The sequence below is a fragment of the Panthera onca genome, chromosome B2 (assembly GCF_046562875.1).
Source record: "Panthera onca isolate mPanOnc1 chromosome B2, mPanOnc1 haplotype 2, whole genome shotgun sequence".
Lineage (NCBI taxonomy): Eukaryota > Metazoa > Chordata > Mammalia > Carnivora > Felidae > Panthera > Panthera onca.
In genome coordinates this window covers 30,695,804-30,723,286 of record NC_138343.1, presented here as the reverse complement: position 1 = coordinate 30,723,286, position 27,483 = coordinate 30,695,804, and the positions used below count along the sequence as shown (strand labels likewise).

Here is a 27,483-nt window from a genome sequence, read left to right as displayed (position 1 = left end):
GGGGCCCAACCTGCTGGGGTGTGGCAGGACAAGTTACCGAGCCGCTTGGCGCCTCAGGGCCCTCATCTGTGAAATGGAAGAATGATGCCAATCTCACCAAGTTATCTGAAGGGGGAAATGAGCATGCTTTATTGGGTGTGAAGGGCCAGCCCAGATTAAGCCTCAGTCTTTGCGGTTGAGGATCATTGAAGCGGGTGGGGGAGAGGAAGGGCGATTGACTTCTGGGAACCATCTCCCTGGAGGGGCGGGGGGGGGGGGGGGAGAAGGGGGTGGTGGCAGCCAATGGGATGTCTGCCTTTGACTCCGTCTCAACAACTCCTCGCCCAGGGGGTGAGCTGGTACTACTGGAAAGGCTTCGAGTTCTCTGTACCCTTCACGGAAATGAAGCTGAGACCAAGAAGCTACCGGCCCCCAGCGGCCCGGGAAGGCTGACCACTGCTCACCTCTCCGGCGCCCCAGTATGACTGCCGAGCACTGAGGGGTCGCGCTGAGAGAAGAGCCAGGGGCCACCTTCACTCTCCAGCCACCGGAGGGAGCCTTCTCCGTCAGCGATCTCACAGCACCATGTTTACAGGGGGGGAGGGAAGGGGTTTGTACGGGAGTAATAAAAGGAGAAACTGAGGCATGTGTCCGGCGTGCATCCTGCCCTGTCACTGGTGCTGGCTCAGCCCCAGGGCCACTGCTCCCCGGGGCTGCAGCCGCACCTGGAAAGGCTGCATTGTGAGATTGATGCCACAGTGGGACCTGGGTCGCAGAGAGGGCAGCGGGCCCGTGGGGGGCAGCAGCGTGAAGGCGTGGAGCAGCCGTGCCAGCACCACAAAGAGCTCAAGGCGTGCCAGCGGCTCGCCCAGGCACACTCGCGCTCCGCAGCCAAAGGCCAGCACTCTCGGTCTGGTGCCTGGGACCAGGAAACGATCTGTGGGCAGAAAGACCCAGGGTTCGGTAGCCGCCGGGACTAGCCTCTGCCACCCCCACGCCATGGGTGACCTCCCTGCCACACACCCGGCCGGAACTCATGTGGCTGCTCCCAGACTGTGTCGTCCAAGTGGGCGCCTTGCAGGTTGGGGATGACAACCGTGCCCTCAGGGATGTCGTAGCCTAAGATGCTGAGGAGAGGGTGGAGTTAGAGACCCGCCACGATTCCCCCTTTCCATCCCATGCATCCTCAGCTCTCGGAAGTCACCTGCTATGCCGCGTGGTGCGGTGAGGCAGGGCCAGGGGCACAACAGGCCGCAGGCGCAGCACTTCAGCGATGGTGGCGGTGAGCAAGGGCAACCGTGCAGGGTCTTTGAGCGGGACTCGGGAGCCTGAAGCCCCAGGGCCCAGTTCACAGTCCAGCTCCTCCTGCAGTCGCTGCTGAATCTGGGAAATGGGAGCAAGCCTGGTGTCTGGGGCCAGAACCTTGTGCTAGCTGACCCATAGCCGCCCAGCCTCCCAGGCTCCGGCCGCTCCCTGAAGCAACCCAGCGGAACCTTCCTGCCAGCTAGGAGAAACCGCCCCCTGGGTGAACAGAGTCTGCGTGGGCGCCCCGGGGGCTGAGTTCCTGTGGCCCCGGCCAGGCTGCCCCCAGGGTGCACCTCAGGGTGGTGAAGCAAGAACGCCACAGCCCAGGAGAGGGTGGTCGCCGTGGTCTCAGTGCCACCAATGAAAAGGTCCACCACAGACATATGCACGTGTCCTTCAAGGAGCTGTCCATGGCCCTTTTCCGCTCTTGGCTTCCCCATCCCTTGGAGCATGTAGTCGGTCATGTCCCTCCACTGGCCTGCCACCATGCTGTCCTGTGGGGGGGAAGGCAAACCAGCCTGAGTGCCTGGCTTGGGGAGAGGAGTCTCAGGGGGGCAATGGGTCCAGGACTGGTGGGACGCCTCGCTCTGGGGCAGTGGTATCCCTGGCTGCGGGCTAGGGGGCAGCCGGGTCCACACAGCGTTCCCACCTTGTGCTGCTTCAGCTGCTTCTCTACAATGCGGTCCCTGTTCTCCAAGGCCTGCTTCAGCCTCCGGAGGCCCGGGTTGGGGAAGAACTGGGGCAGGGAGCAAGAGAGTGGAGCTGCTGGCAAGGAAGCCTGCTCTCCCACCCCTTCCTCCCAGGACCCAGGGAGTCTGGGCTCCACCTCCTCACCCTGAGAAAGGGAACTATGTCCAAAACTTGGATGGACCAGTGCTCCCAGCTTTTCATCAAATCTTGGACACAGTCATGAAAGGCATGTACTAAGGTGTCCTCCTGGCAAAAAAAAAAGGGGGGGCGGGGGCAATCCTTTCAGTTCAGGACCAGAGAGGACCAGGGAGGGGCTAAGGAAGGGCCCAGGCACATAGGTGAGAGCAAGAGAGCCTTTACCTTGTCTCCAAAGGTGAGGCAACAGATGATGCTGCAGGTGAGGAAAGAGAACTCCTTCTGGATGGCCACAGGGGTGCCGGCCTGGGCTCTCATGCGCTGTGGAGAAGGAGCGGGAACTAAACGGGCCACGGAGCTGCAGGGAGAAGTGAAGCTGACCCGGGGTGCCTGTGGGAGTCCAGCCTCACCTCACAGAACTCCTGGGTCAGCTGCTCCACCAGTGGCTCCATGGAGTTGCGGATGCCCAGCAGCAGGGCCGAGCGGGTGAGTTTCTTGTGAGCCTTCCAGAGCAGGGAATAGTCCCCTAGTGAGAGGTCCTGGTAGGGCTGAGATACCAGCTTATCTGCGAGTAGGGGAGGGGTCGAACTGACCAAGGAAGCCACAGGCCTGACCTTTCCTGCCTCCCCCAGCCTGGTACTTCCCTCAAGAAATGCCCCGATGCTTACAGGAGGGCATCTGGGGTCTGCCAGCAAAGTCCACCCATCTCCTGATCATGGCCTCCTCAATGGTCCTCTTAGAGTTCAGCACCACCACATCTGGGGGACAGCCAAAGCAAGATGTCAGCAGGGAGAGGCCCCTACCTCCCCACCGTGGTGGGGCCAGGGAGGAAGCAGACTCACCTTGCAGCCCGAGGCGGAGCCTATAGACAGGGCCCAGTTTCTGAGTCAGACCAAGCAGATAGATGGGAAGGTCGGGCTGCAGCAGGTGTAGGAAGCCGGGGGCAAGAGGTGGGAGGTGGAGGCTCCTGTACTTCCACTTGTTCCACAGCAGGCGGGTGCCGGCCAGTGCGGTCAGCAGTAGCAGCCCAAGGAGTAGCATGGCCAGAGACCCAGGCACAGGCCCTGGCGCGGCCACTTATAGCTTTTGAGGCCCTTCATCCACCTCGCTGCTCGGGCTCTTCTGGGGCCTCCTTGGTCTCCTTCCCTCAGGTCCCTGCCCACTGTCCCACCCACACAGTCTTGGCAAGACACCAGTCCACCTGGCCTTGGAGAGTCCACATTTTAAAGAGCAAGCTTCTCATCCATCAAGAAGAAAGGAAGGGAAATGCAACCCTGACCTTTTCTCCCACAGCTGGAATCAGTTTTCTGGCTGCAGGTCAACCAGGCAGAAACACGTAGTCACTCTCTGGCCTGAGCCTTCTCGTCTGGCCTGAGCCCACCACGACCCCACCCTGGACCACGTTACTGCCACGGACTTTGTCTCGGGGAGACAATGGCCGTCCCTACCTATATGCTGTCCAGGATCGCCTGAGGAACAAAATGAGTTGAAAGTGGTCTGCGTGTTTTTAACTTACAGATGGGGTGGCCACGCGGCCTGCTTTGCCTGGGTCGTCCCAGTGTAATTATTCACTGTGCCGTATTTCAGCCTCAAAAGTTGAAGAAGATGAAGAATTATGTGGTCTCCCAATTTGGAGCTCTTGCTATGTACTTGATATACTCTTTGGTCGCAAGGAAAAGAGACCAACTAGAGCTGGCTTGAGCCAAAAATAAGAATTATTCTCCAAACACAGTGGTATCTCAGAGAACTGAATGAAGAGCAGGAGAGGGGACCTCACTGGCCTTGGAAGAACAGGGACAGGGGAAGGAAAAGCTGAAGAGAGGGGCCAGCTCCTCACTTGTCGCTCCTCCCTCCTCCTTGTCTGCCGCCCACCCTCTGGTCTCTCTCTGTGGTCCAGCTGCGTGTGACCCCAGGTACAGGCAGAATGGGGCTGCCTTCAAGGTCAGAGGCCACAGGTTATAGGTCCAGCCCCAGGGCGAGGGAGGGTTCCTGGTATGACTGAACGTGCCCCCCATAGATGCCAAAGTCCCCAGGAAGGAACCAGATAGCCACAGCTGGGATCATGGGTCCAGCCCTCTCCTGGAAGCTGTTGCCATAGGGGGTGGGGACCTGGCAGAGCAATCAGGAACCACTTTCTTTGAGTGAGGAGGCAGTTGAGGAGCTCAAAGGAGGGGCTTGGGGGAGAGAGCATATCGAAGGGGTGACAGTGCCGAGACGTCAGGGCTGCCTGGGGGGTGGGAGGTGACCTAAGGCCCAGACCATCCACAACTCCCCATCCCTGGCTCTGTAAACTGATCCCAGCACCCAGGACTCATTAGACCTTCTCCCCTCGAGCTTTACTCAGAGCACAGGCTATGTGGCTGGAGACCCTGAGTAGAGACACTGGCTGTGCCACCCGCCAGCTTAAAGAGGTAACTGCAGGAAGTCCTGGTGGAAGAGGCTCAGGCTCAGCCTGGACCCATGCGCAGGACCGGGAGGCAGAAGGCAGGGGTGGGATTCCTAGGGTTGGGCAGGCAGTAATAGCTGCTCCCTTCCTCCTAGTCGACCTCCTGGACCCAGGCTGCATCTTGCCACAACTGCAGCTGAATCCCTGGCTCTCATAAGTGGGTTTATGCCACCCATGCTGACTAGTTTGGGAAGAAAGATCTGATGGGCAAGTACAGGGCCATGGAGATGAGCCCTAGGAAGCCTCTGAAATCCTAAGGAAGGCCGGAACGTCTCAAAGTTGCATGGAATAGGAGGGGACTCCATTCAAAAGAACAGTGACCTGGAAAGCTGGCATGATTGTGAACAAACCTTCATAAACTGACTTGAGATCTGGTATCTTGAAAGCCTGTTGATGCTTGATCTTGTTACCAATGGCATTGTTGCCAGCCCCATCCCTCCACCAGCCCCCACCTCCAAATCCAAGCTTCAGACATAATGGATTACATGCAGTGCCCCCAGATGTGCCCAGTCCTGCCCCTGGCCTCTGGGCCTTTTATATTCTCCTCCGTCTGCCTCAAATGCCCCTCGTGCACCCCAGTCTCTCTGCCTGACTCCTCAGCCTTCGGAACCCAACTTACATGTCACTTCCTCTGGGAAGCCTGTCCCTCTTCACTTCTCCCAGATAGGGTCAGATGCCTCAACTGTGTGCCACTTGGGACCATTCAGCTCTTGGGCATCACACACTTCACAGGGGATGGGGACCTGGCACAAGGAAGGTGTGGCAGGGAGTGAGAGGCCCACAAATTGCTATTGGATGATTGAATGGCAGGCTGCTGAACAGACTCAGCTTCCATCAAAACTGATCTCGGCAGATTTCTCTAGAAGGATTTCTAGGTCGGCCCTGAAGACCCAAGAGGTGCCTCCACACAGGGGGAAGCTAGGCAGGCAGGTGAGAAGGGTTCATCCAGTAAAAGAGCAGTCTCCTTAGTGTACTGACATGCATAACACTGGGAAAGTTACCTAATGCCACTGGTAACAAGACCAAACATCAACAGGCTTTCAAGAGACCAGATCTCAGCCAAAAGCGGGAAACCCCAGAACTCCCAACTGCACAAGGGCAGAGCGGGAAACATGTGGCCAGACAGCCATTCATAAGGCAGAAGAGCTGAGGTGTTAAGCTGAGCACAAGCCCTGCGTGAGGCCACAGTGACTGGCTACAGCAGGACAGTGGAGCACCCCACAGGCACAGCAGAATAGAGGCCTCGGTGTGGTGCTGGATCCTGTGCAGGCTGATGGGTCACAAGTCTACTCGGGGTGGTCCTATGATGGATTGAGCTCGCAGGGTGTCATCTGGGAGTGTTCAGGGAGAGCTGGATACCCCAAGGGTCATCCAGGCTCTGACAGCCTAAGACCGTGCAAATCCTGGCCTGGGCCCCCCTCGAGGGGGGCACTGCAGTCAGTTCTGGAGACACGCATTGACACTTTGCCGCCAAAGACCTTTATTGAGTCCCTGGTCCTTCCCAGGGACCACGTCCAGGGGTCCGGGCACAGCAACAATCCAGGCATCACCTTTCCCTGGCTCGGGCTCCTCCTGGGGGAGATGGGAGGGCAGCCCTTACACCTGGCACCCCTGAGAGCCATACACCTCAAGGAAGTCATTGAGCTGGGCGCAGGCTTCCCGATGGCGGGTGCTCCGGCACAGGCGTTCAGAGGGCATCTCCTCAACCCAGCTATTCGAGTCCAGCAGGTACTGGGGGCTGTAGGGGCAAAGGGATGGTCAGCAGGGGTGGGGAGGATAAGCTGGTGGGAGAGGAGAACATGAAGCGCCTGGCTTCTGTGGGGGCAGGGTCTGGGTGCTGGGGATCTGTTCCCTCATGAGGTGTGAGGAGAGAAAGAGACAGAGGGGCCCAGAGAACTCACTCTCCCTTGAGGTCATAGGTAGCCCCGTCCAGACCCAGGATCAAATATTCTTTCCCAGGTTCCAAGCGAAGGCGGCAGGAGGCTCGAACCAGGAAGTTTCGGGTCTGACCAGCAGTGGCCTTAGTGTCCTTGGCTGAGAGGATAATGTGCATGAGGGTTGTCAGAGGAAAAGAGAAGGTACAGGACAAGCAGGGGCCAGGGGCTATGCACGGACCCGCTCATTTTGCCCTCACTGTGACTAATGGGGAGATACAACTGCTTTCCTATTTATGGACAAGCCCAGAGCTTCTAAGATGCTGAGGGGCTTTGAGCTCAGACTCTGAACTTGAGCTATTCCAAGCAGCCAGGCCGCAAACCCTGACCTCAGCTCCCTAGATCCCCCCAGCCCCACCCGCCCAACTGTTCCCTTCATACTGAAGTGCAGGACTTGGCTGATTCTGGTCTCGAAGAGGCGAAAGGCAGCTCTGCCATCTTCTCGGAGGACCTTAACCTGGAAGCCTACAAGGGAGTTCAAGAGACGGGAGCACAGGTTTGTCCCACCTGAGGCTGAGAGGAGCAGGCCCAGGCAGAGAGGCCTTGGGTGCGAGGGAAGACTGACCGTACTGCACTCGGGGGTAGTAGCAGGCAAACTTCATTCTGTACCCGGCCTCTTCCTGCAGGCCCCGCTCCAGGGCACGACGCTGTCGAGGACACTTCCCTGGTGTCAGGGGGCCCAGATGAGACAGTGTAGGCCCCAGCCTCTCTGTCTTCCCACCCCCTGCCCCAGGCCCTGGCTCTCACCCTCAGCACACTGGCAGACGTCAGCAGAGCACAATGTGGACAAGAGTTTGCTCTTAGTGGGTGCCCCATAGAAGATAGAACATTTGTGCTCTGGAGAAGAGAGAGGGCAGTTAGAATGTAGGTCCCCCTCACTGCCTCCCCAGTCCTAAGGAGCCACAGGACACCCCTGCCACCCTGCATTGCCCCAGGTCCCAATGTCCCATATGGGGACACCTACTCCAAACCTCCCAAGTGTCCCCCAAGTCCTCACCGGGGTTGTAGTAATCATACAGGGTTGCACTAGCCGGCTGTACTAGCCCCACGGCCACCTCCTGAACAGCTCCAAAGCCCACGCACTCCCGGGAGGTGGGGACCTGGCACAGTGGGGAGGAGCGGTCAGGAGAGCACACCCTGAACCCTGAAGGCCACTGTGCTGCATATCCTTGACCTGTCTCTGGTACTCGTTGGTCTTATCTCCAGTATCCATCACATTCTATTACCTTCCGGCTGCCAGAACTCTAAGAACTGCTCCCCAAGGTCTCTGCTGACCTCACTGCCAAACAGTGACCTCATTCCAGTCTCCAGTGCCCCTGGCCCCTTGGCAGAGTCCCACATAATGGACATATTCTGCACGAAACTCTCCAAGCTTAAGGTTAGTTTTTAAGGTTTTTAAGGTCATCCCTGGTTCTGACCTCGCCATTCCTGACCATCCCCCTTCTTCCTTCCCAGAGGCGCATTCCCTGGCCCTGGCTCCCCCTGTCCCCTGTACTTCCCTGAGGAGGTCTCAGCCACTCCCTGACTTTCACCAAACCCTTCCGGGCTGATGATTCCCACGCTAAACATTCAGCCTCATTCTTGCATTAGGATTTTTGTGGGACCTATAAGTTCTCCAAATTCACTCTGCCTGCCCCCGAAGCCTACCCACCCTCCTGACAGCCTTGCTTCCTCACCGATGCAACTGGGCCCTCCTTTATCTGTCACCCTAACGGCAGCTGCTGTCACTCTCCCATGCTCCATGACGCTGCAGCTCACAGCTTAGACCCAGACTCCTCTACTCACGCACACACTGGTCCAGTTCAGCCCCTACCCTGACCCTTTCCCTCTTGTGCTGGGCTGCCTAGGTCAACTCCTTGCCTAGAAATCTTCCTGGCTCCTCATCTTCGATGGTGTTCAACCAAACTCCTCTGCCTGGCTTCCCAGGCTAACAAGGTCTGTCTTCCCTGACCCACACACACCTGGCTAATGGTGTTACAGTATTGACACAGCTTTTTCATATTTTCCCCAAGAGATTACAGTTGATGTTCAAAAAACACTTGAGGGCACTCAAAGGGTTAATAATTCTTTGTTTTAGCCAAATAATGGCACAAAAAGACAAAAACTCATCCAAGACCATCATCACTTTATAAAAGAAAATACATTTTAATATCAAAAACAAACCCCAGGGGTGCCGGGGTAGCTCAGTCGGTTGCTTAACCGATTTTGGCTCAGGTCATGGTCTCGCAGTTCATGAGTTCAAGCCCCACATAGGGCTTGGAGATGACAGTGCGGAGCCTGCTTGGGATCCTCTCCTTTCTCTCTGCCCCTCCCTGGCTCTCGTGTGCACATGTGCATTCTCTCTCTCTCTGTCTCTGTCTCCCTCAAAAATAAATACAGTTTAGGGGTGCGAGGGTGGCTCAGTCAGTTAAGCATCCAACTTTGGTTCAGGTCATGATCTCGCAGTTCATGAGTTTGAGCCCCGCATCGGTCTCTGTGATGACAGCTTGGAGCCTGGAGCCTGCTTTGGATTCTGTGTCTCCCTCTCTCTCTCTCTGTTCCTCCCCTGCTTGCACTCTTTCTCTCTCTCAAAAATAAATAAAGGTTTAAAAAATTAAAATAAATAAACAAACTTTAAAAAACAAAAACAAAACCAGAAAAAACTAGGAAGGTCAACAACAAAAAACAAAGGCAGCCCTCAAGTTGAACCAATTCAGCTTTATGAGCGGCTCTCAAGTCCTTTCCTGCTGACTGGCACTGACCCCCACGCCGCATTAGGGGCTCAGCCCCATCGCCTACAGGCAACGCAGACTCCTGGGCCTGCCCCTGACTCTGCTCTGGCACACTTTTATCCTGTCTCCCTGCTCACATCCCAAGTTCTCTCTAAGAGCACTGGCTGCTCATACAGCTGTCTCCTGGGAAACTTCGTAACATATGCTCGGTAAATCTAGTGTGGTCTCTTCCCTGCGTCACCTCTCCCTGCTCACCGAGTCAAAGTACAGCAGGACGTGGGGCCCCTCAGTCTCGAAATGACTCACGTATTGGTCAGAGAGGGAGGTCAGCTGTGGGGAAGGAGAGATGGTCACAGGGAGGTGGCCCTGGGCCCTGTACAAGACAGGGCTCAGCAGCTGGAATGGCTTCAGGGATGGAGCAGGGCTCCAGAGGGCACAAGGGGTCCCTCTGGGCAGGTGACCACACCTTCTCCAGGTCAGCACGCAGGGCATTGAATCCACTCAGCAGGGTGATCTCAGCAATGGCCATGCCCGGGAGCCCCACCTTGTCTTTCCGCCTGCAGAGACATGTCCAGGTCCCACTTGCACTGGGTTGCAGATGCCCAGCCCCAGCCTCGGTCCTGCTTCCGTCTCCCAGCCCAGCAGTTCCCCCATGTCGGGTGCAGCCCCCAGCACCCACCAGATGCACACGGTGTACTGCACTCTGGACTCCTGTTCATCAGCCACCTTGGGTGCCTCCCGCCGGCGGCGGCTCCGCCGTCTCTCAAACAGCTGCAGGGGTGTCACGGTCTGGGAACCGTTGTCTGGATCATCCTTAGCTGGAAGCTCCTCATACACATAGTCCTCATAGTCCTCATTTGCTTCCACTGCACAGGGATGGCATTGTGGCTTGGCCCCTGTCACCAGCCCCCTGGGGGCCCCACAGCCTCCAACCCCAACACTCACTTGTGTATTCGACATGGCCCATGACTGTAACTTCAATATGAAGATCCTCACAGGTTGTGTTCTTCATGTCCAGGACATTGTAGGTACGAAGGATCTGGCTCAACAAGGAGTGAGAACAGAGGACATTTGGGGCCCAGGCCTTTCTCCAGAGCCACAGCTGGGGCATCTCCTGGGCTGAGGGATTCCAGGCCTTCAGCCCCTCTCACCCCTCCTGACCAGTCCATAAACATGGGAGGCCCAGGAATTGGGTTAGCTGGTGGGTCATGGGGAGCAGGGACCGGCACTCAGGGGCAAGCACTCTACACGGTGCACAGAGGAGGCTGGGATGGAAAGCTCAGGAAAGGCTTCTGGCCAAAGCTTGAAGGAGAAGAATGAATGTGTCACTTGGGGAAAAAGCGGCGTAAGAACACTGAAAGCGAGGAGAACTATGTAGATGAGTGGTTTTGTCTGGCTGGGGAGGTGGACAGGGGTTCGATCGTGTATGTGGAAGAGTCTGACTTTTCTCCAGGGCTAATCTGACTAGTGTTGTCAGGAGGTTGATCTCATGGCAGTGTGGACAATGGATCAGAGCGGTAAGATATGGGGGTATGGAGAAGTTCCCAAACCATCTTAGCAGAGTCCCGGAAACAAGTGACAAGAGCCCAGGGTGGCAGGGGAGCAGAGGAGGAATTACTGGGACCATAAGGAAGTGCTGGGACGGGGACACTTAAGATGGCCTCCAGAGTGGCAGCTGGGCTCTTGTGGGGAAGGGGCTCTGTCAGCCAGATGAGGGGACACAGGAGGAAGAAGGGGTTTGGGACGTGCCATGTCTGAGGTGCTGTGGGACACATGGGCCTGTGACTCAGGGGAGCAGCCTGGGTTGAGGTGCTGCGTGTGTGCACCGTCAACACTAAAGGGTAAAAGGAAATAGCAGGTGCCCGGAGAAGGTAGAGACCAGAGTGAGGGAAAATGCCCAGGAAAGAGCAGGGGGGCCACCAACCCTGTGGTGTCTCCCTCCTTCCTCAACCATGAGCTCTGCCCTCAGGCCTCCCACTCAAGACCACAGCCCCTCCCTGTTGGGCCCTAGGCATCCAGTGCTGCTGGCTCTCACCTTCAAGGTCCCTTTGCTGTTTCCTCCTATCTTCACATTAATCTTGCTGCCCAAGGAAAACTTGCAGGAACAGAAAAGGGAAAGGATGTCAGAAAGGCACAAGAGGGCACAACGTTGCTCCAATTTACTTCCTCCCTGAAAACCACCTCTTCTCTTCCATCTCACACTCTCACACACCTTCACGTACACTGTCTCACCTCAGCCTCCTAAAAACGCTGTTTGGTACCCTCTGCATTTATTAATTTTGAGATGGGAAAAATGAAGCTCGGAGGTTATGTGACTTTCTCCAGGTCACACTGCAAGTCTTACCATGAGGATATCAGCAAGAGAGGCCATGGGGATTCCACAAGGGGGGGAGGTGGGCTGGGGATGGCTTCTGGCCTGGCCGCAGTAGGCCCAGGTGTCATGGCAAGCCAGGTGAGGGAGTGGCTCACCTCCAGCTCCTCCTCTAGGCCCTGAACTTGGTGGTTGTTCAGCTGCAGCTCATGGGACTTGAACCCATTGCGGCCTATGGAGCTGAGAGTCACATTGAGCCCCCTCTCTTCCATGGTGTGGGAAGCAATCCAGTATGCAGACAGAGCATCCAAGGCCATCACCGTGTCCTGGGGAGGTGAGCCAGGACTCAGGCACTTGGTCTCAGGGCCATCTTCCCCAGAGCCCCAGGGCAGCCCCTACCTGGGTGCTGCGGAATCCCCCTTGGAAGCTGCCCTGGTGAGTAAGCCAGGCTGCAGCATGGTCGGCCGTCTCTGACTTGCCCTCCTGTAGCAGCAGGTGGAGCAGGCTGTAGGCTGTGGTTTCAATCCACAGGGCTGGGGCCTGGGGCAGGGGGTCTGCCGGGCTGCGAGGAGCCAGAGTGGGTGGGACGACATTGCTCTGAGAACCAGTGACTGAGCCCCAGTACACATTATCTGGAAGTGAAGGGAGATCCACAGGTGAATGGGGGCCAGGTCCTTGTTGCCTGGCCCTGTGACGCTCTCTGTGTCGGGCTCTCCGGATTCTACCCCAATTAACTTGCTTATGCTTTCATTCCCTCTTGAGGTGTTCATTCAATTTCTCCCTTTGGGCACACTCAGGGGTCCCTGGTTCATTGCCAAAACTTGACTCACCTCCAGTCTTCTGGGCCATGGCCATGAGATTGTTGTGGGCAACACGCCGCAAGTCCTCGGGAGCCTTGGTGAGAGTCAGGGCATAGGCAGTGATGGCAGCTGCATGGGCCCCCAGGATCCCAGAGCTTGCTCTCTCTCCCAAGAAAGTATTTGCTTTTGAGATGGAGGTTTGCTAGGAGAAAGTGGGAAGGCAGGTCACAGAGCTGGACACCTGGGTTCCTGAAGAGAAAGGGAGAGAGCTGGGGAACAGGAAAGGGCAGACCCCTAGGTGCTCTTACCACTTTCTGCTTCAGCTGCTCTGCGTTGCCGTCCTGGAAGACGGCCAGCCCATGCTGAAGGGCGATGACCACAAAGGCCGTGAGTGCTACAGTCTCATCATCTCCCACCAAGCCCCCCTAGTTGAAGGGGGTAGAAAAGGAGATGTCAACTAGGAGCAGGGAGGGGCAAGAAGAGTCCTCCCACCTAGGCTCCTCTGTCCAAACTCCCAGCCCCGAACCTGCATGGCCCTGTGTATGACCGGGTGGGGGTCCTGGAATGAACCGTCAGCCTGCTGCTGGGACAGCAGCCACCTGGCCGTCTCCTGCAGCTTTTCAGGTGAGCCACCCACCTGCTCCTGAGCCAAACTCAGTACCTTCAGCACAAAAGCCGTGAGCCTAGAGGGGAGGAAGGGATAGTGGGGAATAGTGACTGGTCCCTGTAGGGGACACATCCCCATTCCCTCAGACACCTGGTTATTCACCCTCCCAGGGTACCTGGCTCTGCCCCCACCAGCCCCAGCCCCTCTCTGAGACCCAGAAACACTCTCCCAGCCTCACCAGGTGCTGCTGTCCCGTTGTATCCAAGCCCCATAGGAACCATCTGTCTTCCGAAACTGCTGGATCCGCATGTAGCCTTGGAGAGGAGAGGCAGCTGCTGAGGCGACGCTCACTCTCCCACTGTATGTGCCCGAGGCCACACTCCCCATTCCCACCAGGTGCCTCCCTTCTTCTCCCCTCTAGCCACTTGGGTTGCCCCTCTTCCTTTAACTGCCCTCTCTCAGCCCCATGCCTGCTTGCCCCTGTCCCCAGAACCTTTCTGGATCAGATCCACAGCGTGGTCCTTGGTCTCGGGGGGCAGTGTGCTCCACTGCTCTGTCTTGTCCAGGTAGCGGGAAGCGGCCAGTGTTGGAGCCAAGAGGATCATGGTTTGTTCCCCGCAGCCGGTGGGAACTCTCAGGAGGGAGGCAAGGCCTCCTGGCGACAAGGCCCCTTTAGAGCCCAAAGTGTCCAATGGATCTGAGGCTATAGGGGAGGTGGAGGGTTAAGGATCAGAGAGCAGGTCTGGGAACCCATTGGGATCATGGGATCAAACAGGGGTCTGTGGGTTTCACATGAATCTGAGGGTGCTCCTGGGAAGAGACTGGAGGCAGCTCCCACCTGTAACCCTGACAAAGCTGCTGAAATCTCCATCAGGAATGATATTGGGATCAGAGTTGCCAGGAATCTCCAAGGTCCGGCCTCGGTGGTCTGTGGAGATGGGGGAAGTTGGCAGTCTGTTTTGCTGCCCATACCACCCCCCACCCCGCCCCCACCACCTACAACCCCATTAAGACACTAATGGCTGGAGGCAGGGGGCTGCTCACCCAGGGGATTGAGTTCATAGACCATCTCCTCCGTGTGGATGGCCCCTTCCTTCTGTCTCAGGGAAAACATAGCTGTGAGAGGTCACATAGTACCACAGCCTGCCCTCCCCAGGGCATACTCCCCAGGACTTAGAGTTTGAACTTCAGGGACAGAGTTGAATCAGAATCGTAGAAGATGTAAACAGACCAAGGCATTGGGTTTGGGTGTTGGGTCTCTGGCCTGGCCAGCAGAGAGGGCGCAGGGGTGTGGGGGTATAAATCTGGGAGCCTGGGGACCTGGATTCAGGTGTTCCACTCACCTGAATTTGTAGAACCTTAGACACTGCATCCCCCACAGGGAACTCCAAGGACCCTCGAGCCACCACCTTCAGGGACACAGCAGCAGCTGCCATGGGCACCACAGAGAAGCCAACAGGCCGGGCAGAGCTCGCAGGTACCAGTACACTCTGGGCCAGCCCTCCCCCTCCAGCCAGGCACAGCCCCTCCACTGGGGTCACATGGACGCTCACCTGGGTGCAGGAAGACAGGGATGGCCAGAGCCTCAGCCCAGTTAGGCTCCTCACCCTTCACCTGCCCCAGCTCCCACCCACTCCCCTGTGTGCTCAGGCTCCTGCAAGGCCTCACGGTCAGATTTTTATCCAGGTAGTTGTAGAGGACAGGTCGCAGCTCAAGCTGCTCAAAGCGGCGGACAGAGAGGGGCAGGCGGAGGTGCAGGTGGAATTCACGGAACACTCGGAGCTGGGCCGGTGTAGCCACACACAGGCCTGAAGGACAAGGCAGGGAGGGATGGGAGAGGGGGCAGAGACCAGAGGCAGGGGGCACCATGGCCACAGGGTCCCAGGCGGGAGGGGCAGGGGATGACCCAGATCTGCCCCCCACCTGCCGCCACATTCTAGCCTCCCAGCCCCAGTGCATGCCAACACAGACTTCTCCAGCATTCTGCCCCTAGTCCTATACTAAGAGCAAAGGGCTAAGTGGGGAGCCTAGGCTGGAGGGAGACAGAAGCAGGAGGCCTGAGGTCCAGGCAGGGCAATCTCACCTGTGCTTGCAGACAAGCTCACACCATGGATCTCCCATGTGGTCAGAGAGTCAGGAAGCACCTGTGACAATCTGTGGTGGGAAAGGAGAGAAGCCCTGTCACACCCTAGGCTGGCTGCAAACACAGCGCAGAGATAAGGCCAGGCCCACCGCACCCCCTCACTGGTAGAAGCGGTCCACTGTTTCCACTCTCCAGAGCCAGTTCTCCGGGAAGAAGCTACGCACAGCAATGTCATCTTCATCGATCAGGTCCTCCTCCTGCAGGGCCTCTAGGGCTAGGGAACCACAGTGGAGGGGAATGAGGAGGGGACCATTCTGCCCTTCCAGGTGCTCCTTCCTGTCCCCCAGCCCCACCCAGAGCCTCACCTCGGGCAAGGCCCCCCTGGCTCCTGGACTGGGACTTCTTGCGCAGGCTCTCCGCAAACTGGCAGCAGGACAGGAAGGGCTCCCGGCAGCCTGGCTGCCGCACACGAGCCGCCCGCTGCTCACAGGAGCGTATCATGGGCAACCGTATCAGCCCATCCTGGCAGCAGCGCCTGGCTTCCTGGGAAGCATACTCGCCCACTGCAGGCCAGGTGAGGGTAAACGTGGGGGAACCAAAAGGAGATACATCCCATTCCCCACCCTGACCTCCAGATACACAAGGACTCACCCTGAGAGATCAGGAACTCAAACGAGGCCAGTGGAGAGGGCCTCCATCCACATTCAACCCCAGAACTCAGGTCTCTGGCCCCAAATACCATATACAGGCTGAGCAGCCAAGAGGCAGAACCCCCTCACCCTGACCCTTGGGCCCAAGTGGAGAGCTACATAGGCACCCACAACTCACGCTTCTCATGAATCGCCTTTTGGAAGTTCACGTTTCTCTTTTTCCGGGTTTTCTTCTCCTTGGGACAGCTCATACCTGGTAGAAAGCAGAAGTGCAGCCAAGAGTAGGGTGTATGGCCTCTCACCTCCTCTCCCTGCCCCCTTTCACTGGCCCAGCCCATCCTGCCAATCCTCTTCCCATTTTACACCCTCAGACCCCTCCTCCTTCCTGATTTCCCTACCACCCAACTCCCCCTTCCTCCTCTGTTCTCACTCTTTCTGACTGAAGTCAATACGTCTCCATCAGAAAAGGCCAGACCAGCTGCCTCAAACACCTGACGGGCATTGTCCCCACCTCCAGGACCACAGCCAAGGTCATAGCTGTTCATAACTTCGAAGACCTGGCAAAAAAAAGCTGGGATGTTGCACACAACTTGAGGGGCCAGATTGGTGCTCGGCTTCAGGTGAGAATGCAGGGTACGAGCAACCGTGAAAGACATACGGAGAGTAGGGAAATAGAGACCACAAGGGGCTGGGCTTGAGGGAAGACTGGGGGTAGTCCGTGGGGAGCTTGAGTGAGATCTAGGAGCTGGGCCCAGGGCTCAGGGCTCAGGACAGCAGGAGAATGAGCCACAGAGAGGAGGGAAGGCTGGGGAGAACAGAGGGTTTTGACAAACCTTGCCCATGTTGAGGGGTTTGTGGGACCTCCCACCCACAGCATACAAAGCCATGTCCACAGCTCCCAGTGCCACCAGGGCTGGAGAATCTGTTTGCAACTGGAGCTTTACAGGCTCCCCAGGATGATACGTCTTGCTGCTGTCCACATTCAGCTCCAGCTGGCAGAGGCAGGAGGTAGGGGGCAGTCAGAGTGGGGAGAGCTTCTTCATTCCCTCTTCTTTCTCTCTTAACCCCCTAACACACAGACATACCACTTCTCCCAATGCCAGTTACCTTGCCCTCACAGGCCCCGACCTGGACGTCCACTCGAAGGGAGTTGGCCACTGGGATGCCCCCATGATAGTAGAAGGCCACAAGGTAGAAGGAGGGTACCAAGTGATGGTCCACAAACACAGAGACTGAGGTCAGTTCCCCTCTGGGCTCTCGATTCACAGACACGATCCGGCCCCGGGATAGGATCTGGGTCAAGAATTGTTTCCTCTTCACTGCACATCCCCAATCCTGAAACCATTCCCTCCAACCCCAAGGGTTCTTTCCTGCCTAAGATCCTCCCTGCACGCCCCCCTCTCGACAACCCAGCTTATGCACACCATGTAGTAGTAATGAGAGAAGCTGTCCCCACTGATGCCCACAGCTTGCAGATTCAGGTTGAGAGTGTCCCCGACACGAGGGGGTCGAGGATCTGGCCGCACAATGGACAGGAATGGGGAGCCTGAGCGTGGGGCTCTCACAGCAAACCTGCCTATGGCTGGATGAGGGGAGCCTGCAGACACCTGGAAAGAAGAGCAGGGCAGGCATAGGGTCAGTGGCAAGGACCCGGTACCCAGCTCCTTCCCCCAGCCTGGGACATGGATTCTTAGAAAGCCAGCCAGCCAGCCGGCCTTTATTTCCTTCTGCTACCCTGTCTCACGAGTGGGAGTCCTACCAAGAGCTGCACTTCTGAGATGGTCGGAGAGGTAGCAATGGGAATAATGACTTGGCCGCTCCCATCTGTGTTTCGTTCAAAGTCCTGGATTCTAGAAGCAGATCCAGAAGACAACGTGGCAGAAACTTTGACAGGAACACCAGAAGCTGGGGAGCCAGACATGTCTCGGACCAGGGCCTAGGTGAGTGAGGGTGGGACAGGCAAAGGAGAGTGGCCAGTGAGGCCCTGTGCCCTCCTGGCAACATCCCCTCCCCCGACTCATCCTCCCCTTCCAGATGAAACCTGCAGCAGAAAGGGGGCCCCAGGCACGAGGTGTCGCTTAGTCTTGCTAAGATCCAAGGAGAAGGGAGATGACACAAAACGCCAAGATGTGAGCTCTGCCTCCTCCATCTCTCCCCCTGCAAGACAGAGGTGGAAGACAGAATGCCATAGCCAAGGAGAGAGAAACAGGAGAGCAAGGGGGAACACAGCTCAAGTGTTTCCTGCCCACCAGACGGTGAACCCCTTAGGGCACAGGTCACCTTATATTCATCTCTGTTTGCAGAAGCCAACACAGGACCCAGCACACAGATAGTGTTACTATATGTCTGCTGGCTGGAGGGAGGGAGGGAGGGAGGGATGGAAGGAAGGAAGGATGGAAGGATGAGTGAAAAAAGAGGGGGGGAAAAGACATCTTCTCCCAAAACCACCCAGAAACACAGCTGGGGAGAGACAGTCTCCTGGATCTTCCCTGGCTTCGGGTATAAGACAAGGGTAAGAGGAACAGAGGATGGTGTCGATGCTGGAGAACAGAGGATCAGCTCAGAGGTCAGAGGCAAGGGTCTGGGATCATAATCAGGGAAACCTCTCACCTGGAGACTCAATGATGGCAGCTGCAACATAGAGGCGCAGCCCCGGGAGGTCAGCAACATTAACCTTAAGCTTCTCAAGGGCACCCTGAACCTCAGCCTTTGAGAGGGAAATATGGCACTGGCCATCTACCAGCTGGGGCAAAGAAGAAAACAGGGTATGGGTGCGATTTGTCTCCCACTTCACCTCCCCCACACCCTCCTCACCTTCCCCACACCCCCACCCTCCTTCCTACCTTGGTCTGACTCTCCAGCCCCCGAAGGAAAGTCTTATCACCATCCTCACCCAGGAGCCCGAAGCGCACATATGCCACCCCTTGCACTGGCTTCCCATAGATGTACCTGCCACCACAGAGAGATCAAGAAGTTAGGTCTAGGAAATAAGGGCAATGTCCGTGGTGGGGAGGGGGGCACGCTGAGGCAAGGGGGAGGCAGGGCTTCACAGTTCCTTCATACTGAGTGGCGAGCCCTGGGTGCCCCACGTGGGGGATGGGAGAGTTACCTGGCCTGGACGTCTAATTGGATTTCATCAAGAAAGCCAGGCGTTGTCAGGATGTAGGGCTTTCCGGGAACAATCTTCACCTCAAAGTTGGGAAGGACTGACCCGGGGTGAAGGGGTGGCAGGTCAGAGTCTAGCGAAAGGACCCTTCAAAGACGTCCCTCCCCTCAGGGCTGTGGTACCCATACCTCCCTGCTCCTGCCCTGCCCCCACCACCTCTCCTTCTATCCATATCTCCTTTAGGAAAGGAGCTGCCTATCCCTCGTGTCTCCAGCTCTTACCATACTTCTTCACCTCAAACTGGGTGCTGCTGTTAGATTCTCGGCCGTCTGAGAACCGGGCTGAGATCTTCCATGTCCCTGGCCTACAAGTGGGAGAGGGACTCAGCCCACTTGTGCAAGAGGCACACAGACAGCCAGAGGCCTGGCTCCCGGAAGGAGGACTGACTGGCAGGGGGTGGGGGGAACCCGAACTGGGGGATGTGGGGGAGAACTCGAGGTCTGACTGGGCACTGGAGGGGGACAGCCAAGGAAAATAGGAATGGGAGGGGCCATCTCCAGGTCAGGGGAGCTCACTCTGAGATATCGGGAATCACAAAGTCATCCTGGAAGAGGGAGGAGGGAGTGTACACTTCCTTCTTCCGCACAAGGAGGCCATGAGAGTTCTGCAATGGGAGAAGTGGTTATGAGAGGGAGGTCAGATTAGCAGCCCTGCTGAACAGAAGGTCAGAGGTCAGGGTCTCACCTCTACTGTAACCGTAAGAGTGTCAGTGGATGGGCGCATGTTCTGATCCAGAGCAAAGACTCGGTACCGAACTAGGAGAGGAAGGCAAGAGGTGAGCAGGAATCCATTCGCAAAGGGTGGGTCCGGCCCCCATTGCTTCCAGGGATTGAGGGGAAGGACAACAAATATTTGCTAAGCAGCCTTCCTGTGCGGCATGATCAGGCTATCTCACTTACAGGGTGTCAAACGTGTCTTGAGCAGACTGGGTGACAAAGGTAGAGGCCCTAGGGCTCAGACTCACCCCGCTGGCCAGGGTTATAAACGGGCTGGTCAGTCTGCAGAAAGAGATGCCCTCGGCGAGAGGAGAAACGCAGGTTGACACCCTGAATGTCTGTATTTCTGGACAGATAATTCTTCAGCCACGGTGACTTGGCCACTAGCTGGACCTCAGGGCCACCAAGGAGGAGGTGGAGGCCACAGCTTTCTGCATCTTTCAGGGAGACCTGTCAGGAGACGGAGAGGGCGCAGATCACAGACAGAGCAGAAGGAAAAAGCCAGAGTCCGAGATAGAAACAGGAAAGGCAACAGTGTGGAGATGGGGGAAGAAGAGGAGGGGAGGGAGGCTAGTGAGAAGGCAAAAGCACTTATAAGACAGAGGTGGGGACATCTGGGTGGCTCAGTGGGTTAAGCCTCAGACTTCGGCTCAGGTCATGATCTTGAGGTTCGTGGGCTTGAGCCCCAAGTCGGGCTCTGTGCTTACAGCTCAGAACCAGGAGCCTGCTTTGGATTCTGTGTCTCCCTCTCTCTCTCTGCTCCTCCCCCACTTGTGCGCTCTCTCTCTCTCTCTCTCTCTCTCTCTCTCTCTCCCTCTCTCTCTCTCTCTCTCTCTCTCTCTCAAAAATAAATAAGTAAATGTTAAAAAAAGAAGAAGAAAAAGACAGAAGGGAACAGGGTGACAGGGTGGGAAGTGCTAAGAAGCAGTAGAAGGGAGTGGAGTCCAGTTACCTGGAGGCTAAGGAGCACAAAGTCTTTTTCTGAGCTGAGGGTGAAGTCCACCTGTGGGGAGCAGAGTGCTTTCAAGCCGGATGGGTTTCTCAGGAACACTGATCCTGTCACGACCTGTCCCCGGGGAGCATCCTGGAGCTGTAGCCCCACTGATAGAGGAACCCCTAGGTGAACCACAGAAGGAGAAAACAGGAGCAACCTAGGGAGAACAGGAAGGGGTCAGCATTCAGTGACACTCGGGCCCCTCCACCCCTCACTCCACAATTAGGTCCCCCACGCCTGCTCTCCCATCACCAGCCCTGTCCCGCTCAAGCACTACAGTGTCCTTCCTCCAGGACCTGGGCTTCTGCAGAGACAAGGCGAAGAAGTTGGACATCCAGATCAGCCCCCAGAGGAGCCTCATGGCTGGAAGATCCAAGAGAGATGAGACCCGTCTGTCTGCCTGCTCCTTTTAGTCAGCCCAGAGCTTGGAGCAGATTTGACTCTGGACCTTGCTCCTCCCCTGGCCAAACTAAGCTGGGAAACCATGTGACAGGCAAGAAATGCAACTGGCCCTAGGCCCAGTATTTGGAGGGGGTAGGGCACACACCCCAGGCACCTGGGTCTCTGAGAGAATCTGAGGAAATCCTGGCTTGGAGTTACATATTGTCCTTCCCTGTTAACCCCTCTCACCCCAGAGCCCTGGGAAGCCCCCCTACTGCATGTATCTGCGTACAGGTATATATAGAGATGGTCCAGTAGGCATGGGCAGAGTAGAGACCAATGTGGCTCAGCACGAGGGGGCACAAGACACTTCTCTCATACCACAACCCCCACAAAACCTGAATGACACCAGGCCTTTGCTTTGTGTAGGCCGTAACAGAAATTCTGTGGTTTAGGAGATCGGGCATACCTTCACCATCCTACAGGGAGAACCGACCTTAATGTACTTATTTCTCTGAACAATGAGGCAAAGCTCAGGCCCAAATTTGGCTTGAACTCTACCCCCAAACAAGGCGCCCAAATATACATCACATTAAACAAAAGACATCCAAGAAATAGCACAGGCAGAGAAGTACTTTATTTGCAATGTTAACCCAACATGTAAGAAAAGAGAACTCTGCCCTCCCTTATCAGCCTCCCCAGAAATTCCATTTTCCTATCCCAAGAGAGTAACAGCAATACTTTGCTGCATAAAAGGCAACAGCCATGGCCTTGGCATGGTTTCTGGCTCCACTTCCACAGAAGGGCAGAGAACCATTGCCCAAACCCCACCACTGGGTCAGAGCCCAGGTAAATAGCAGCAGTCACATCTGACCCTTTGTGCAGATGCAAACTCAACACCCATCCTGGCTCCCAAGGTGACCCTGTCTCAGGCACCACTGGACAGTACTCCTGGATCCCTCTCATCCCACTCCAGGGAGGTATGCAATGATGAGCAGAATCCTCACGTCTCTGGCAGGCGGAGGAGAGTTCCAGAAGTGGTGGAGACACTGTAAAAGAAAAGACAGGGCTGGAACAAGATACTCAGGCCAACAGTCTGGGGAAAACTCAGAACTTGGTCTGGGCTAGTCCCAGAAGGGAATCCGACCTTGGGCCATTGCTCTGTCATCTACCAGAAGCTGGGGGTAGACTCACCAGTCCACCAGCTGGGCCCCAATGAGATCATGCACGTGGTAGGTGAGGCCAAGTCGCACCGCTGCAGGCGCCCGCCGGCCCAAGAGCTCTGATAGGAGTAGCTCCCTGTACTTGGCCTTCCGGACCATGCCGAGGACAGCCTGGCGCCCTGGAGAAGTGGCAGAGGAGAGGGGAAAGGTGAGTAAGGCTTGGGCCCTGAGGAGCCACTGAAAGCTGTTCTTGAGGGACTGAGGGCTTGAGCTGCGAATGGAATACCTTTAACAAAATATTTGATGAATCTCCCAGCTCCAGGCACAGCTAGCCACCAACTCCCAGCATCTCGGACAGTGAGGACTCCAGCATTCACCAGCTGCCTAAGAAGGGTGGGAAGCCAGGAGGAGGCCTCAGCTATGAAAACCATCTCCCTGCCCACTGATGTTTGGACACTAAGTCTCCACAAAAACGTGGGCAACCCTGCAAGGGGACTAGGTAACAAAAGCCCACTCTGGAGTGCTCCTCTGCCCACACCCTGCTGTTCAGTGCCCCGTGCCCTTGCCTCCACTCCCCTTACCTGGATTGCCCCCCGACTTTCTTCTCCTGTATTACTTGTTCACTAAAGCAGCTTCTCCTCGCAGAAGCCCTCCTTGACCACATGCCCTGACACACTCTCAGTCCAACCCCTGAGGAGAAATGAGGGCCTTTCTTCTGTGCTCCTGCCCCTGCCTACACATGACTCAACACGACTCCATCTTACTAAAAGGTTTATAAAATGCTTTCACATGTACCATGGGTTGCAAAATAGGGAGCCTGAGCCAGATAAGGCCCCCTGAAATGGTATTTTTACTTTACCCTTGCCCGGTCATTGTTTTTTAATGTGAAAGCTTTAGGGGCATCTAAGCTCCTACCATTTCTTCATTCTCTTAGTTTCAGCAAGATCCACAATAGGCATTTATGGTGCCTGCCAGGCCTCTAAATTCATTGGATTAGCCACCCAGATCGCCTGAATTTTAGTTCAAGGCCCCAGTAGGATAGGCCTCCTCTCTTGGGGGGAGTACAAATTTAGGGCATTATACTAAAAATAAGACTCCTTTTTTTGGTAGGTGCACCAGAAGGAAAAGGATGGGATCAGAGGGAGGCAGAGAAATGTCAGATGCCTGATTCTGTTGATGCCCCAAGTCTCACGTGATCTCTGGGTCCCTGAAGCCGAAGGTCTGTGTCATTTGGTCCTGCTGGAAGCTAAGATCCCCACAGGCTGGAAGCACTGAAGCCAGAAACTTCTGCACTGCCCCAGCATATGGTCGGCCATCACAGGCCTTGAGGACCTGGAACCAGAGATGGGAGATGTGGTGTGGCTCCACCCTCAGCCACGGACCTCCACCTCCAGGACATTACTCTTCCTGTTTTCTCTTTCGCTCATGTCTTTCTACTTCTCATACTTTTCCTCCTTTTCCTCTCCTTCATATTACCAGAACCCTGTGCCCTCTCTGTGAGATGTGGAGTAGAATTGTCTCTTTTTCTTTTTATTTCCACTCTCCAATTTCCCTGCCTACCCCCCACACCCATCTCTCTCTCTCTCTCTCTCTCTCTCTCTCTCTACACACACACACACACACACACACACACACACACACAAAACAGTTACACGCACTCTGGTCCTGTAGTCCTCAGTGAAGATAATTCCATGAGCGTCCAAGTCAAAGCCTAGCTGGATGATTCTGATCTCCCCCTGCTCTTGAAGCTCCTTCTGTCTCCAGAGAGATAGGAGTAAAAAGAAGGGTATCAGGGTAAGATACTCTGCTATACTCTGGGCACTTTTGGGCGGGGAGATTTTATTGCCAATACTGGGGAGTTTTTCTCTAAGCAAAGGACAAAGTGTGGGGAGAGAATCAGGTAGATTATTAAATAGTCTTTTCAAATCAGTTACCCACCTTCCCATCCACCCACCTCATCCATTGCCTATCAAACAACCAATATATATTTTCTAAGACCAATCATATGCCAGACACTAAAATAAAATAGTGATTAAGACGTAGGCCCTGTCTTCAAGGAATTAACAGTCTAGATGTGGGGTGAGGGAAGGTGGGAAAGTAGGGAAAATATTTGAAGAGACAATAGCAAACCCATAATCGCATAAGTATATTAATCTACCTTTCATAAACTCATAAACAGACAAAATAATCAGTACAGAAATAACTTTCATTAATACCTTCAGTTACTAAGAAATTGATAATTAAAGAAAACATATTCTCTTCAAATATACATAGAATATTTAGCAAAACTGACCACATAGCACAAGGCAAGTCTCAATAAAACTCAAATGACTGAAATCATACTGTGTATGTTCTCTGGCCACAATACCATTTGTGTCAGAAATCAGTAACAACGAGGTAATATGAAAATGCTTCAAATTAAGACATACATTTATAATTAACTCTTGGTCAAAGAAAAAAATCACAAAAGAAGTTAAAACATATTTTAAGCTGAATAATAACTAAAATATGTGCCCAAACTATATACATCTGCATGTACTTAAGATAAACTACAACCTGACAAGCATATACTAGAAAGGAGGAGACGATGAAACTAATGGGGGGGGGGGGGGGGGGAAGTAAAATAAACCAACAGTAGAGGGGACACATTCATAAAATAGAATGCATATGAGAGAGTAACAAAGCTAAACATTAATTCATTGAAAGATTATTAAAACTGATAAGCCACGGGTGAGACTGATCAAGAAAATGGGGGAAGGAACTAGAAAAAGCACAGATAGTCAATAAAAAGAATGAGAAAAGGGTAATCACTACACATCCAATAGACAATAAAATGAACTTTACACCAATAAATTTGAAAATTCAGATGATAAATTAACAAATTCCTATAAACATAAAACTTTTTTCCCTAGAACAGAAAAAACAGGACATATTTATAAAATAGAAATCTATGAAATTTACTGTAGCTATGTGAAACTGAGAAGAATCTCAAAAGTATTCATCTAATAAGATATAAATACATACATACAATAGGATTTTGTTTAGATCAAGATCCAAAATGAATAAAACTGAGCTATGTTGTTTACAGGTAAACACATAGGTGGTATATAGAAAATCCAAGGAACAATTATCACATCAGTGAGGATCACAGTTACCTCCCAGGGACAAAAGTCATGTTGACTGGAGAGTGATGTATGTGGATACTGGCTGTGTTCTGTAGTCTGCCCTGGGTGGTAGTTAAATGGGTATCTGCTTTATAAACATTCTGTAAAGTGTGTGTGTGTGTGTGTGTTTATATTTTCCTTTGTGCAATTTTTAAAGCTTTTTTTAAAATTTAGGCTAACATCAGTAAACTAAAAAGAACAAATACTCTATAAGGAGTGGTTCCATCTAACTCACTTCCTCATGAAACTGGAGCTAGTCTCCATCTTCCTTTTCTTTCCTCTCTTCCTCCTGAAAGGTTGCCATTAATTTTCTGCCTGCTAAACCAATGGACAGACTTTGGACATTATTTTACTTGATCTCTTTACCAACCATTGCCTTAAACCACAGGTTCTAACACTGCCAACTACTCCACCTCCTTGAAAAATCTATTTGCTTTCTCAATAGGCCTATTCCTGGGTTCCTCCTACCTCTAGCAATTCCTTCTCAGCCTCTTCCACAGACTCCTCTTCCTCTGCTTTCCCCTTACATCACTAGGAATCACATGGGACAGTAATTCAAAAATGTAGGTTCCCAGGTCCTACCTCAAGAGATTTTAATTGGTTAGCCTTAGGTGAGTCCCAAGAACTTGTATTTTTGAATAAGCAGCCCAGTTAAATTTTTTTTTTTTTTAATAGTAGGTGATTCTGATACAGGTAAAACTCAGGACGTACTTTGAGAAACACTGCCTTAAATGCGGTTATCTCTCAGCTTTATAGATTTGGCCCTTTCACTCCACACTTGAGGTCCTTAACCTTGGACTCCAGAGGATCTGTGAAAAACCGCACATATACCTTGTATGTATGGGGCATATATGCATTTTTCTAGAGAGAAAGAGCCATAGCTTTCATTATCTTTTAAAGTTTATAAAAAGGTTAAAAGTTACCCCTCTACTCACTCTTCCTACCCAATCTCACCCACATCCACAGACTGAACCACTGCTCACATCTCAATGACTTCAATTCTACAGCACTGGCCCAGAATTCCCTCCAGTCCCTCATATCCAACACACTTGCCTTTGGATGTTCCCCATGCACCTCCAACTCGTACAAAATCAAACATGTCATCTGCCCCAACAACTCAGCGTCCTCCTACTCTGTTCACTCACCACTCATGTCTGTCATCGAGAAAACCTGAGTTATCCCTGACTCCTCTTCCCACTGTCCACATCCCTCACCTCCACCCATCCTCGCCCTCCCTACTACACTTCCCTAATTTAGAACTTCACCAGTTCTCTGCCGCATTGTCTTCCGAGCCCATCTCCCTGCCTCATCTCACTCCCCCCAATCCACACAACACCCGTTCCTTCTGCTGGTCAACATTCTCTCCTAGCTCCTCGCCTTCGGTGTAAGGCAGAAACAACACTGATGCACAAGGTCTGCGGCAATCTGACGTCTGCCTGCATTCCCAGCGCTGTAAAGCTCCAACTATGCCCGGTGACTCAGTTTCCCCAAGAGATTAGTTCTTCCACTTCCACGATGTGGCATGCTCTCTACTGCCGGCGGGTCTTTTAACAGGGTCTGTGGCATTTTCCTAGGCCCCGTAGTGCCCGGCCTGGGGAGACCTGACGCCTGCAGAACCGCAGAGCGGCTGGCTGACCGCCCGGGTGTCTGAGTGATGGGGGCCCTCGGGAGCGCGCTCGAGGCAGGGAAGCGGCTTCCGTCCGTCGCTCCGACGCCCCTCACCAGCTGCCGGTCGGCCGCCGTCCGGTCGGGCACGAGGCTGTACACCTGGCTCCTCAGCGCGATGGGCGGCAGCGCGTCCTCGAACAGGCCGCGCGGGAACAGCTGCACCAGCTCGGCGACGGCCGCGCGCGCGGACCCTAGGCGGAGAGACCCGGTCACCGTGACGGGAAGGGGGGCGGGGGGCGCGGCGCTCCCGTCAAGCGAGCCGGCGGGCAAGGCGGCTCCCAGCAGGGCCCTTCCGCCTCGGCACAGGGTTGCCACGCCTACCTGACTCGCCCCTGAGGGGGTCCGCCTCAGCCTGCCCCTGTTCCCGCCGCCTCTTCAGCCCAAAGGAGTCCGGGACCAGACGATGTCTCTTCCGGCTCATATCCCGGGGTCTCAGGTTGCCAGGGAAGAGATCGGTGTTGAGGGAAGAGAACGCGAAGACGTCGTCTTCCGGCGCAGAGCAGTGACGTCGGGCTCCCTGGAGACCGGTCGGCCGGGTGGAAGGACTACGTGGGACGAGGAAGGTGTCAACTCGCCGTCT

The 27,483-nt window shown here is 54.8% G+C and overlaps 4 protein-coding genes across 16 annotated transcripts in view; 1 reads left to right on the top strand and 3 right to left on the bottom strand.

Annotated features, from left to right (window-relative positions):
• TNXB (tenascin XB) overlaps nt 1–621 on the top strand; it is a 57,657-nt gene extending 57,036 nt beyond the window's left edge. For all 11 annotated transcript variants that reach the window (XM_078446755.2, XM_078446751.2, XM_078446754.2 and 8 more), the window contains one exon: nt 328–621. In XM_078446755.2, the coding sequence (XP_078302881.2) occupies nt 328–432 (105 nt within the window). In that variant the 3' untranslated portion in view covers nt 433–621. The remainder of the gene's footprint in view (nt 1–327) is intronic.
• Nucleotides 102–5,897, bottom strand: CYP21A2 (cytochrome P450 family 21 subfamily A member 2). 2 transcript variants are annotated; one of them, XM_060615181.3, is made up of 10 exons: nt 2,952–5,897; nt 2,778–2,867; nt 2,520–2,674; nt 2,335–2,430; nt 2,119–2,220; nt 1,934–2,020; nt 1,578–1,778; nt 1,184–1,362; nt 1,003–1,106; nt 102–916 (listed from the first exon to the last, which is right to left on the bottom strand). In XM_060615181.3, exons 1-10 carry the CDS (start codon nt 3,148–3,150, stop codon nt 651–653), a joined length of 1,479 nt encoding a protein of 492 aa, XP_060471164.3. In that variant the 5' UTR covers nt 3,151–5,897; the 3' UTR covers nt 102–650. The 2 variants fall into 2 exon arrangements, with proteins under 2 accessions (XP_060471164.3, XP_060471166.3); XM_060615183.3 differs by lacking the exon at nt 1,934–2,020.
• Nucleotides 5,898–6,011: 114 nt separating this feature from the next.
• LOC132666915 (complement C4-A-like) lies at nt 6,012–20,962 on the bottom strand. The gene is made up of 41 exons (XM_060615169.3): nt 20,824–20,962; nt 20,486–20,684; nt 19,782–19,983; nt 19,502–19,572; nt 19,333–19,421; nt 19,039–19,121; nt 18,761–18,857; nt 18,495–18,600; nt 18,262–18,394; nt 17,693–17,808; nt 17,411–17,587; nt 17,076–17,258; nt 16,759–16,944; nt 16,485–16,643; nt 16,082–16,208; nt 15,830–15,904; nt 15,367–15,564; nt 15,164–15,275; nt 15,002–15,072; nt 14,587–14,726; nt 14,262–14,471; nt 13,963–14,014; nt 13,757–13,846; nt 13,412–13,621; nt 13,157–13,232; nt 12,838–12,994; nt 12,620–12,736; nt 12,342–12,513; nt 11,911–12,143; nt 11,670–11,837; nt 11,236–11,295; nt 10,146–10,239; nt 9,880–10,066; nt 9,667–9,757; nt 9,456–9,530; nt 7,487–7,589; nt 7,237–7,326; nt 7,055–7,153; nt 6,871–6,954; nt 6,457–6,589; nt 6,012–6,293 (listed from the first exon to the last, which is right to left on the bottom strand). Exons 1-41 carry the CDS (start codon nt 20,886–20,888, stop codon nt 6,152–6,154), a joined length of 5,232 nt encoding a protein of 1,743 aa, XP_060471152.3. The 5' UTR covers nt 20,889–20,962; the 3' UTR covers nt 6,012–6,151.
• Nucleotides 20,963–21,523: 561 nt separating this feature from the next.
• Nucleotides 21,524–27,469, bottom strand: WHR1 (winged helix repair factor 1). 2 transcript variants are annotated; one of them, XM_060615192.2, is made up of 7 exons: nt 27,225–27,469; nt 26,958–27,094; nt 23,730–23,825; nt 23,264–23,403; nt 22,358–22,455; nt 22,103–22,250; nt 21,524–21,957 (listed from the first exon to the last, which is right to left on the bottom strand). In XM_060615192.2, exons 1-7 carry the CDS (start codon nt 27,322–27,324, stop codon nt 21,912–21,914), a joined length of 765 nt encoding a protein of 254 aa, XP_060471175.2. In that variant the 5' UTR covers nt 27,325–27,469; the 3' UTR covers nt 21,524–21,911. The 2 variants fall into 2 exon arrangements, with proteins under 2 accessions (XP_060471175.2, XP_060471173.2); XM_060615190.2 differs by lacking the exon at nt 23,730–23,825 and having other exon boundaries at nt 27,225–27,447.
• Between the last annotated feature and the right edge of the window lie 14 nt (nt 27,470–27,483).

Excerpts from the sequence above, each read along its gene's own strand:
- WHR1 (XM_060615192.2), bottom strand. The coding sequence starts at position 27,324 with ATGAGCCGGAAGAGACATCGTCTGGTCCCGGACTCCTTTGGGCTGAAG. Across the intron at positions 23,826-26,957 it reads CGGCGGCCGACCGGCAGCTG|AAGGAGCTTCAAGAGCAGGG; the intron begins GTGAGGGGCGTC and ends CTCTGGAGACAG. Across the intron at positions 23,404-23,729 it reads CTGAGGACTACAGGACCAGA|GTCCTCAAGGCCTGTGATGG; the intron begins GTGCGTGTAACT and ends CTCTGGTTCCAG.
- CYP21A2 (XM_060615181.3), bottom strand. The coding sequence starts at position 3,150 with ATGCTACTCCTTGGGCTGCTACTGCTGACCGCACTGGCCGGCACCCGC. Across the intron at positions 2,675-2,777 it reads CAGACCCCAGATGCCCTCCT|ATAAGCTGGTATCTCAGCCC; the intron begins GTAAGCATCGGG and ends CCCTACTCGCAG. Across the intron at positions 1,779-1,933 it reads AGCAGCTGAAGCAGCACAAG|GACAGCATGGTGGCAGGCCA; the intron begins GTGGGAACGCTG and ends TCCCCCCCACAG.
- LOC132666915 (XM_060615169.3), bottom strand. The coding sequence starts at position 20,888 with ATGAGGCTCCTCTGGGGGCTGATCTGGATGTCCAACTTCTTCGCCTTG. Across the intron at positions 17,809-18,261 it reads TGCCATCATTGAGTCTCCAG|GGGGAGAGATGGAGGAGGCA; the intron begins GTGAGAGGTTTC and ends TCTGTCTTGCAG. Across the intron at positions 7,590-9,455 it reads TCCTGCTGTACTTTGACTCG|GTCCCCACCTCCCGGGAGTG; the intron begins GTGAGCAGGGAG and ends CCACTGTGCCAG.